The 11,964-nt window shown below is 40.6% G+C and overlaps 1 protein-coding gene across 1 annotated transcript in view; it reads right to left on the bottom strand.

Annotated features, from left to right (window-relative positions):
• The window catches only part of TGM7 (transglutaminase 7), a 54,138-nt gene that overhangs the window by 6,646 nt on the left and 35,528 nt on the right, over positions 1–11,964 (bottom strand). Inside the window, exons 7-11 of the mRNA XM_006831885.1 lie at positions 8,047–8,185; positions 6,342–6,445; positions 5,918–6,160; positions 1,475–1,801; positions 942–1,102 (exon numbers count right to left, since the gene is read on the bottom strand). Of these exons, the coding sequence (XP_006831948.1) occupies positions 942–1,102; positions 1,475–1,801; positions 5,918–6,160; positions 6,342–6,445; positions 8,047–8,185 (974 nt within the window). The remainder of the gene's footprint in view (positions 1–941; positions 1,103–1,474; positions 1,802–5,917; positions 6,161–6,341; positions 6,446–8,046; positions 8,186–11,964) is intronic.

Here is an 11,964-nt window from a genome sequence, read left to right as displayed (position 1 = left end):
GGAGCGGCTGGTAGTTTCGAACCGCTGACCTTAAGGTTCGCAGCCCGAATGTCAAAGTAGAACAGGTTAAATTAACTATGGAATCCAGCATAGTCACGTAAGCCTTCCCCAGGACCCTTATCGGTGGCAACTAATTAATAGCCTCCTTGACATCTGATCTGTTTGCATCAAGATCCTCTTGGAACCAGGCTTCTGTGGTAAAGGGCAGGGCCCTCACCAGGTTTATGTCTGCATTTATGGTTCTTTTCTCTGTTGGCCCACCACAGAGGCTGTACGCTGTCCTCCAGCCCCACAGCCTGACACTGTGCCCAGCTGAAAACTGTTGGGCTAGCAGGTGATTTATGATATGAAGGTGAGGCATGCTGCTGATGGTCCTACCAGATACAGTGCCAGGATTGGATTAGGCAGTGGGCAAGGTAAGGAAGAGGCTTCAGGGGAATGAAAATCCTGGAAACAGGAGTGAGGAGCAGTGTTTGCCCCTTCTCATTTACCCTGTTTCCACCTGCAATTCCTTTCTCATTTAGAGATCCTATCAACTACCCAGGCATCCGAACCAGAAATGAGTCTCACCGTGAACTTCTTTGTTGTCATCACCATTTTATCACCACTCACCTGTTGAATTCCATCTTATGTTAACTCTCAAATCTGGCTTCTCTGCTCCATCTCCCAGGTGCTGTCTTTGATGTCTCTTTGCCAGTCTATTTTCTTACTTCTTAGTCTCACCTCCTTGCCCCATACTTTGTCTTCCTATGAATCTCTGACAGAATTTCACCTCCTCTGAGAAGCCTTCATGCCCACCCACACTTTGTATCGAGACCACCACACACTGCATTTTAAGATTCGGTTTTATCTGAAGTCAGACCCCTGGCTGACAGGCAGGGGCTCAGTAAATGCTGGGTTGTCAGAGAGCCCTGGGCACCATCTCTGTCTAGTGGCCTCACCTCAATAGATAAGTGGGGAGGCTCCAGAGAGATATCTTTCATGACCAGCATGGACCTCCCCGTCTCCTCAACCTTGGCGATACCGGATACACGGATCAACTTTTCATCCGTCAGCCTGTTTCTGTAACTGTTGTAGGGCAGCAGGAGAGGCCACTGTATCACTACACAGAGACAAAAACATTCAGAGTGCAGAGAGTGGGTCTTATAATGAGAAGGAAAGAGAGAGAAAATGTTTACAAGAGGGAGGGAAAAAATAGAATTTGTGTGTGAGAAAGGGTGATGTATAGTCCACATGTATGCAAGAATATGTCTGTGTGTATGTATGTGAGTGTGAGCATTTATCCTGCACAGATTGCCCCCAGAGGTCACTGCTATGTTTCAACTAGTGGCATGACACCACCTGATATTTGACCTCCCACCAACAGCAGCTTCACAGCTGTATGTGTGTGTGTGTGGCAGTGCTATTGTGTGAACATGCTGGGCCTGCCCCATGTTCTTCATCCAAAGTTCCCCCAATCCTGCTTCATACTCACCCTGCCCAAAGTCCAGATTCAAGCGCACCACTTGCCTCCAGAGGGGCTCTCGGGTGAATCCACCGTGCAACATGGTCTGTGCACAGAAGCGAAACACCAGCCAGATGGGGCCCTGGGGGTGGGTTATGTCTGACACCCGACGGGCATGCAGTGTCAGCAGTAGGTCCTGGCCCCACTGGGGCGTCCTGGCCAGGTGGAGCTGCAGCTGTGCTGGCTGATTCTCCACGCCCCCAGACCCCAGCAGGTCCAGGAAGGGTGAAGAGGTCCTTCTTTGGCCCAGCATCCTCCGGGAGGCCTTCATGAATATAGAACGCTCCTTACTGGATCCTGGGGAAGAGGAGGACCAGGAAAGACTTCAGTGGGTAGGTTTCAAAAGCTCTATGACCTTATCCAGGTAACAAGCCATCCAACAACTCCCCATTCGCCTCCCAAAACCCTGATCACATGAACAACAGGTAGGGAGGTAGTACATCATCAAGCTTGGTGTCCCTCAGTTCTGAGTTCAAATCCTTGCTCCATCACAGTTCCTTAATCTCTTGGCACTCAGTTCTGTCATCACTAGCACAAGAAATATACTTATTCTCTTCACAGAGTCACCAAAGAAGGCTGGATTAAATACATCGCTAAATATAAAGCACTCAGCACAGTGTTGTATTCAGTGTCATCAGCAGCGCCACTAACATGATCACAGCCAAAGGCTTCTCTCCCCTACCAATGTCCTCACATCTGAAATCTATGCTCAAGTCTTATAAAAAGAGCTTTACCTCTGACACTTGAGAGCTACTTAATACACAGGTTTAACTTAAATATACCCCAAACTGAACTTCTCTAGAGCAAGTACTATATTCCAGAGGCATTGTTCCAAGTGCTTTCTAACTATTAATTCATTTATCCCTCACAACACCCCTCTCAGGTAACTACTATTGGTGTTATCCCATGTTACGGATAAGAAAGTAGAGGCACTGAAAGGGTAAAAATTTTTAAGAGATTATAATTTGTGAAAGCTTTTTTATTGATGTATTTTTCTTGGGGATAAATAGGAGTAAGGAGTTAGGATTAGGACTATGGCTAGGTCTAGGTTAGCCTAGGACTTTACTTAGTGTTAGGGTTATGGTCAGGACTGAGGTCAGTATTAAGGTTAGGGATAGAGGTTGGGCTAGACCTAGGAGTAAAGCTTGGTCTAGTTTTGGGGTTATAGTTGTTATTGTTAGTTGCCAATGAGTTGGTTCCGACTCATAGCAACCTTGTGCATGATAGAACAAAACACTGCCCAGACCTACATACAGCAAGCAAGGTTGTATAATCTGCATATCACAGATTATTAATGAGTTTTCCTCCAATTCTGATGTCACGTTCTTCATATCATCCAGCCTCTCAGATTATTTGTCAGCATACAGATTGAATACATATGGTGAAAGGATATAACCCTGGTGCACACCTTTCCTAATTTTAAAGCATTCTGTATCCCCTTGTTCTGTTTGAACAACTGCCTCTTGGTCTCTGTACAGATTCCTCATGACCACAATTAAGTGTTCTGGAATATTCATTCTTTGCAGTGTTGTCCAAGAAGTGTCATGATCCATACCAGTAAAAAACCTTTACATAATCAATAAAGCAGAAATAAACAGTTTCTGGTATTCTCTGCTTTCAGCCACGATCCATCTGGCATTAGCAATGATCAATAATATCCCTCATTCCACAACCTCATCTGAATCTGATTTTAATTTCTGGCAGTTCTCTGTTGATGTAGGGTTGCAGCCAGTTTTTAATTATTTTCAGCAAAATTTTACTTGTGTGTGATATTAATGATATTGTTTGATGATTTCCACATTCTTCTGGGTCACCTCTCTGGAATGGACACAAATATGGATCTCTTCCAATTGGTTGTCCAAGTAGCTGTCTTCCAAATTTCTTGGCAAAGATTAGTGAGTTATGGTTAGGTTTATATTTATTTATTTATTTATTTTAAAATCTACTTGATTCCTTCTTTTATTTATAAAATATGTAATTACATTATTTCCTCTTTTTACTTTGTGGGTTTTTTGTGGTTTTGTTTTGATTGCACACCTCTATCTCTGGTTCCGTAGTTCAGTCTTGTAGGGTTGTTTTACTTCAGATACTTCAATGTCTAGGTTGAAGGAGCACTAGGTGGCACTGTAGGATAAAAACACTAGACTGTTCCACCAACTACTCCATAGGAGAATGATGATGCTTTATTCTCCCTTAAAGATTTACAGCCTCAGAAACCCTACTCAGAGTTGTTGTGAGTTGGAACCAACTCAATGTCACCTAACAACAAAAACATCTGGTTGAGTTCTGGTGATATGGTCATGTATGTTAATTTAAGGATGCTGTCTGCTGTTACTGGTTCTTTACCCAAAAAATTCCCTTTAGTACTGTTTGTAAGGTTGGTCTGATTTTACAAATTCTTTTAATTTCTATTTATCTGGAAATGTCCAGATTTTGCTGTCTTATTTATGAACAATTTTGCAAGGCATATGATTCTTGGCTGGCATTTTTTTCTCTTTCAGCATTTCATATGTGTCATTATATTGTCTTGCTTACATAGTTTCTGCTGAGAAATCAGAGCTTAGTCTCAGTTCTCTTCTCAGTTTTCCTGAGCTTCTCCCAGTAATCTTTCCTTGTCTTTAGTTTTGGGAAGTTTAATTATATCTTGGTGATTTTCTTTTGGGAGTTATCCTGTTTAGAGTTTGTTCCAACTTCATAAATGCATATCTTCTAGTTTCCCGGATATTAGGGGAGTTTTCTTCTAACAATTCTTCAACAATCATCTTTCTCTGCATGTGTGTGTTTGTGTGTGTATGCATGTTTTGTCTCTTCCTGTTCTGGAATTCTAATCACATGTAAGTTATTCCTCTTAACAGTGTCCCACATAAATCTTAGCCTTTCTTTGAATCTTTCTTTTCTTTTTCTGGTTATCCTGCAAGCAGATGAATACAGAGAAATTTGTATTCAAGTTCATTAATCAAGCCTTCTATTGATTCAGTTCTATTTCTTTGCTCTTTCAATAGATTATCTATTTCTGAAGTCTTAGTGTCAGTCTTCTGGATTTGTCTTTGTTGTTTTTGTTTGGTTTGTAATTTTTCATTTATTTTCTCAATTTGCTTTAGTAGTGTTTTCTGAATTCTTTGTCTATGTTTTCCTTGATTTCATCTGCAAAGTTTTCTTTGTTTGTTTGTTTTCTATCATTCTTTAAATCCATCAAAAGCACCTAAATATCATACTTTTAAATTCTTTATCAAGTAGTTCTGACACCACTTCTGGTATTATATTTTCCGACTCTGTAGTTCAGCCATTTATTTGTTTGAGGCACTCTTTATTGTTTCTTCAAGTAAGCTGAAATTGTTGTCTCTGAGATATTGTAGTGTCTTTGTGTTTATATTTAATTGATAATTGTATCTTAGTGTGTTTTCAAACACTCACCACCTGTCTTCTGGTGGATGTGATAGATACTGGAAATGTGGACACAGTTCTCCATTTGCTATTTGTGTAGCATAGTTCAGGGCAGGGTTATCTGATGTTGACTGCTGATTATTATTGATTTGCTGGTACAGGAATGAGTAGTGAGTGACACTTGTCCAGTGATTGGAGCCACAGGAGGTACAGATGTGGTTGGGCTATATGGGCATGATTGCTGTCTCCCAAAAACAAACAACAGCAATAAAAAATGTAATGATGCAAAATGCATGTGCACCCAGCTTAGAGGGTAGCATATCTGGCACCCAACACCACACAGAGCAGAGGCTACACAGGAAGGAGGGACCCCTGGCTACTGGGCTGTTGTGTTGAGGAAGGAAACTGGTTACGTCCCCATCTACCAGGAGGGAACAAGGGAGAACTATTTCCCCATTGCCATAAACCTCTAATGCACATCTTGTGCCATGGAGCCACTATATCCACAGCTGCCCACAAAAGCTCAAGATTGCCATGCCATGCCAGGTGATAGCCTACTAGCCGATCTCCTCCTCACCACTATACTCAGCTTCCTCTCCCCGTAGGTAGGTACTCATCCATCTCTCCAGCCTATCCTCTGAAGCTCAGGGTTCCAGGATTACCATCCACCTCTGTTTTACTTGGTTGTCCATGTCCTTGTTGCAGAGGGGCTTCTCGGTATGGATGCCCACTCCACCATCTTGCCCTGGGAGCCTTTTTTGGATCATTTTAAGTCATCTCCCTGTATAAGTACATCACATGCAATATTTGGGAAATATTTATACTAAAAAAAAAAAAAAGTGTTCATTTCTCTAAATTTATTTGAATTTCAAATTTAACTGGACACCTTGTGTTTTGATTTGCTAAATCTCCTGAGAGTTTGTTGTGAGAAAAGGTGATTAGGTGATGATGGTTTTAACATGCGAGTTAACTTAGTTGGCAGGTGGCACAAATTCCCTCCCCCACCCCAATCCCTGAGGCCCCAGGCACCTTCTGGGTACTTGTAGGAGCTGGAGATGTTCTGGCGCTGATCTGACCCTACCATCTTGGTGCTAATTTCCTTCCCAATGGAACTGGTGTCATGAACCAGGATTTCCTGGGCCTGGCCATCCTCAAAGAGCCAAATGACTTCATCAGCATTCACTTCTGCATATACAAATGAGGTGTCATAGGCAAGGTGGATCTCCCCTTCTCTGATGGCCTTCACAGAGGCAGGGCCACAGCAGAATAGCCCTGTGGAAAGAACAAGAGCTGTGGAACATGCCTGCTGACTGGAAGGGTCAGCTGGTCTCTGTGGTGGAGGTAAGGAGATAGGGTAGTGAGGGGCAGAGGGGAGGGGATTCTTGCTCTCACTGTTAATCACCCTATCAACCTCCCAACAGAGCCCAAGCCCTTCTACAGTGTCCTCACTCACCACTGCTGGTTTGCTGGGGAGTGGGGTCCAGAACCTGCCACCCATTGTATCCTGGTGGGAGATCTTTCCGGATCATCCAACATTCATTCCAGACATGAAAATTCCTGCAAAGAGAGCTAAGGAGTCATATTTTCTGAGGATTTTCCAGATACTAAGTGCTTGGTATCATTGCTTCTTATTTTGTGTCTCTGCTTCTTGTTGAAATAATTTCAAACAGCAAAGTTGCAAGAATAATAAAAAGAAAACCATCTATCAATTAAAATATGAGGCTAACATTTTGAGGCTAACACCTGCTTTACCATTTGCTTTCTTTTGATATAGATACAGATATGGATTTTTTTTTTCTAAACTATTTGAAAGTATTTGGACTTCTGGTGTGGCACTATAGAATCAGCACTGGACTGCAAACCACAAGGTCAATAATTCAAACCCACCAACTGCTCCTTGAAAACTCTACACAAGGTCACTATGGGTCGGAACCAACTCAACAGCACTTAATAATAACAACAACAATTTGAAAGTAAATTGAAATCATTATGGCCCTTTATCCCTAAATACTTCAGTGTGTATGTCCTAGGACTAGGGATCTCTGCACAGTTACCCTCCTCAATACATTTAATATTGACATAATACTCTGATCTAATTTACTCTATCTCAATTTTATCAATTAAACTAACAATGTTCTTTATAGCATTTAGTTTTCATATAATCAGGACTTAGAGACTCTGCTCTTCCCACTGCAGAAGAGTTTTCCTTTTCTCCTAGACAACAAAGCAAAACTGGAATGGACAAGAATCCGTAAAATGTAGGTAAACCAGAACTGCAACATTAATTTTCCTCTTAGAAAACAAGGACAGTATACACACAACGCAGTAACCAAATATCTTGACTGGCCAAGTGAGAAACAACGGTGTCCTGTTCAAAGATGGTGACTGGCCATGCTGCTTTGAAGGTAGATCCCCACAGTTGTGGCAGTAGTCCAATCTTCTGCACCAGGCTCCTGAAAGGGTTCACTAGGCCTCTTCTAAGTCTCTCATCTCAGGGCTCTAACCATAATTTTTTCCCATTCTGGTTATTCCACTGCACTCCAAAATTGTAAAATTTGGTCTGTTCCAATTTAATTGTTGGTTATGACTGAACCAATTCAAAACTCTGAGTATAATTCACAGGGATGACCTAGGAACTGGCTGGAAATGGAAATACAGGACACCAAATTTGGCGTAGAGCAGAGAAGGAGGAAGAAACGAGGGCAGGAGAAGAGAGATACAAAATTAAAAGGCATACACACACACATATGCTCAGAAAGTATGGGGGACAGGGAGAAGTCAAGAGACACAGGAAAAGATAAATAGAAATAGCAAGTCCAGGCTCTGCTCCTGACAGGGGACAAAGAGAATAGCACAAACAAAAGACTTAAAGGAAGAGAATTAAAATGAATATAGATGTTGAGTTTAGTCCTCAGAATACACAGTTTATTTAATTGGTCACTGGCTTCAGAATGTTATCCCCTAGTCTCCTGTCTTTGAAATGAGTTTGATGTAATGATCCAACTAACCAAGGCAGCCTCCTAGTTTGGCAAATTATTCTCTGAGCAACACCAGCAATGTACAGAGTAGTATCATCTCAAGGGCCAAGGAGAATTAGGTCCACGTTTTCTTACCCTTGCCTGGGTAAGGAAGAGACCTGGCTTGAGACTGCCCCTTACCATATTTTGTCTCGTCTCTGAGTGGGCAGCATCTCTGCATTTTGGTCATAGTAGGTGTCTATGGTCAGGTTCCCATCCATGTTGTGTGCAGACCGGAAATTAGATACAACACGGGTCGGAACACCTAAGCATCTCATTACTAAAGAGAAAGAAGGGGATGCAAAATCATTGGGTTTATTTCCAGCAGAATCATTGGTGCCCTGTACATACTTTCTAACTCCTAAGTTGGAGTAGAGAAAGATGTCTAAGATTCTTGTAGATCCATACTTGTGACACCGTTATCCCCAAAGCACCAAATCCAAGCCCAGAACCAGGCAGCCCACTTGTCCCACCAATGATCTCCATCCCACAAGGAGAATAAAGTTTGAGTCACTTAAAACAACAATAATAAGAGTTCAATTGATCATTTAGGGTTTTTCAAATTAAAAACATTCAATAATCAAAATGAAAAGTTTAATATCTCTGGTGGCCAGTTTCAGAATAGAAGGTGTGTGACTGTAGGTAAGCAGCTTTACTTTCTTGGTCTCCGCCACTGTGTGTAATAAAGTGAAGAGACAGGCCAGGTGATTTTGACTTCTAAAAGTATTATACTTTAAAACAACGGTTTAAGACTGGCTTTGAACGTATGACTTGATCTTCATCTTTATTCAGAGGGAAATGGGAATGATTAACTTTGAGTCTGAAATCTTTCCCAAAAGACAAAATACAATGGGCAAATTTTTGACATTTTATGGTTAATTATTAAGTGGCTTAATTATTTAATACAAAGAAGCACCATCTCAACATATTTCCATCATCACCCAAGAATTGAAGAAGACTTCCCTAACATAATGAAAGACGAGAAGGTAAGCATACAAAAAGCTGACCAAACCCCAAACAGGATAGATCCAAAAAAAAAAAAACAATCACCAAGCCATATCATAATCAAACTTTTCAAAGTCAAAGACAAGGAAAGAATCCTGACAGCAGCTCAGAAAAAAAAGGAAAAGTTACCTACAAATGATATTCAATAAGACTAAGCTCAGATTTATCAGTAGAAACCATGAAGACAAGAAGGCAATGGGCTAACAAACACAAAACTGTGAAAGGAAAAAATTGCCAACCAAGAGTCATATATCCAGCAAAGCTACCCCTCAAATATAGTGGCAAAATAAGGACATTTCCTGATCAACAGAAATTAAAGGAATTTGTAATAACCAGACCAACTTTACAAAAAAATGCTAAAGGGTGTTCTTTGAACTTAAAATCAACAAAAGCAGACAACAACCTGAGATCACCATTCCTGACAACACCACCCAGAACTCAATCCAGATATAGAAGTTTTTAAAGTAAAACAAACCTACAAGACTGAAAACAGGGAATAGATATCAAAGTATAATAAAGTCAACTACAAAGCAAAAAAAAGGGATAGTGTAGATACAGAATTTCCAAATGGCAAGGAAGTCAAGTAAATTTCAAGATAAAACAGACTGTTTTAAGCATGGAAAAAATTAATAATTTATATAATAACCTCAAATAAAAATAATATACCTGCACATCAAAATAAAAAAAGGAAAGTGAAAGATTTAGTAAATATTAACACAGAAGAAATGAAAATAACAAAAAAAAAACACACAAAAAATGAACTCAACATAGGAAATTATGTGGAACAAAGAATCCAGCAGCACCACAAAAACACACACAGAAAAATGACAATAGTCAATTCATACCCGATAATTACATTGAATGTAAATGCATTAAATATGCCTGTCAAGAGACACAGAGAGCAGAATGGATAAGAAAACAGGGTTCTTCAATATGTTATTTACAAGAGACACATCAAAAAGATGGAGTCAGCCTAAATGCCCATCAACAGAAGAATGGTTAAACAAACTTTGGTGCATACACACAATGGAATACTACAAAATGTTGAAGCATTATGGTAAGTCTATGAAACACCTCACAGCATGGTTGAACTTGGAAGACATTATGCTGAATGAAATTAGTCAATCACCAAAGGACAAACATTGTATGAGACAAATGTTGTGAAAAGTAAAAAAAAAAATAAGTTTTCTTGATTAAAAGAAACATTCTATGATGGTTATGGGGTTGGAGAAGGGAAAATTATCCATGGTCTAAAGGGTGGTGGTGGTGGTGGTAGTGATGTGCTTTGCGACCTTATACAGGGTTTCCGAGGCTGTAAATCTTTATGGGAGCAGAAACCCTCATCTTTCTCCCACGGAGCAGTTGGTAGTTTTGAACTGCTAAGGTTCGCAGCCCAATTTGTAACCACTATGCTACCAGAGCTCCTTAATCTAAAGGGTAGACACAGGTTAACATGGCTGACAGGACAAGAAATATACAACAAGAGGAAGGTTAGTAGAGGAAAGATGAAGTTAGTGGGAGACACAGGGAAGAATACAGTAGTTAAAGTGAATAGAGGTAAATACTGTTAACTGTTGGTACATGGAGGGGATTGTAACCATGTAGTGAAGCAAACAAAGTGTATAGTTTGTTGAATGTAAAACTGATGATCTGCTCTCTAAAACTTTACTCAATTCACAATAAAAAGTTGAAAAAAAAAAAAGCTCATTAAACTCAAAACTAATACTGAGCAGTATTGAACGCTGTCCTAGTGAAACAGGTTCAATTATGGCACCAGCAATTTTTTTAACAGTAGGTTGTACTCATTTCAGTATAATAAATGTTTTCCAATGGTTTCACAAACGTTGTTTCATTTAAAATCCTAATTTCTGCCATGTTTGAAGTGTCATCTCAAACCCTATGCAAACCATAAAATGAAGGGGTTGGTTCAGTGTATATATAAGTGTATTGTAAGTGAACGCCAATCCAAATATTGAAAGAGGTCAAACATGTATGTTTTCTCTTCCTTTTCTTTTCAGTTTGTCCACTCAAAGCAGATGCAATTGAGGACAAGTTATTCAAATAACTGTTTTACATACACAGAAGAAGCAAACATGGTCTCTTACAAATAGATTTGCTATTTTGTACGTGTGGTCATGGGTCACTGAGCAGCAAATCCAGTGGCTGTAACACTTAGCTTGTATCTTGACCCTAAAGAGATAGCATATATAGAAGGCGCTGGTTACTTAAATTGATGTTATTGTTGTTATGAAGTGCCATCGAGTCAGTTCCATCCCATAACGACCCTATATAGGGTTTCCAAGGAGCAGCTGGTGAGCTTGAACCGCTGACCTTGCAGTTCAAACGGCTTTGTAGTCTGGCGCATTAATCCACAGCGCCACACCAGGACTCATTTATGTATTTATTTGTTTAATTAAGTGGCTTCCTGCACCAGTCGTTTTTTCCCCGCCAAACACATATTTAGCTGCTGTGGTACACACAATATGGAGCAGGCAATACTAGGGTAGATCATAAAGTCTTGAGTGAACACTGATAATCCTGCTCAGTTGGTTTTTATGGGGCTGTAGACATACCTTCTCCTCATAGAATATGGCTAAGGCAGTATATCCTTAAAACACTTTTTCTAAAAGTGAGACATCTAATGGAGCTGTTTGTTGTTGTTTAGTGCCTTCGAGTCGGTTCCAATCCACAGCGACCCTGTGTAGGGTTTCCTAGGAGTGGCTGGTGAGCTTGAACCTCCAATTTAGAGGTTCAAACTGACTGTGCTGTCTAACACATTAACCCACAGTGCCATCCGGGACTCCAATGGAGCTGTTTAGTTATGAAAAAATTTCCCTTGGAGATTTTGCAGTTTTGTTCAAATACGGATGAACGCCTGGCTTTTCACTTCGGAGTTGTTGTTGTTTGTTGTGAAGTACTGTCGAGTCGATTCCGACCCATAGCGACCCTGTATAGGGTTTCCAAGGAGCAGCTGGTGAGCTTGAACCGCCGACCTTGCAGTTCAAATGGCTTTGCAGTTTGGCGCATTAACCCACAGTGCCACACCAGAACTGG

Source organism: Chrysochloris asiatica, unplaced genomic scaffold (assembly GCF_000296735.1).
Source record: "Chrysochloris asiatica unplaced genomic scaffold, ChrAsi1.0 scaffold00004, whole genome shotgun sequence".
NCBI lineage: Eukaryota > Metazoa > Chordata > Mammalia > Afrosoricida > Chrysochloridae > Chrysochloris > Chrysochloris asiatica.
Note: the sequence above shows the minus strand (reverse complement) of the source record. Positions and strands in the feature narration are given on the sequence as shown.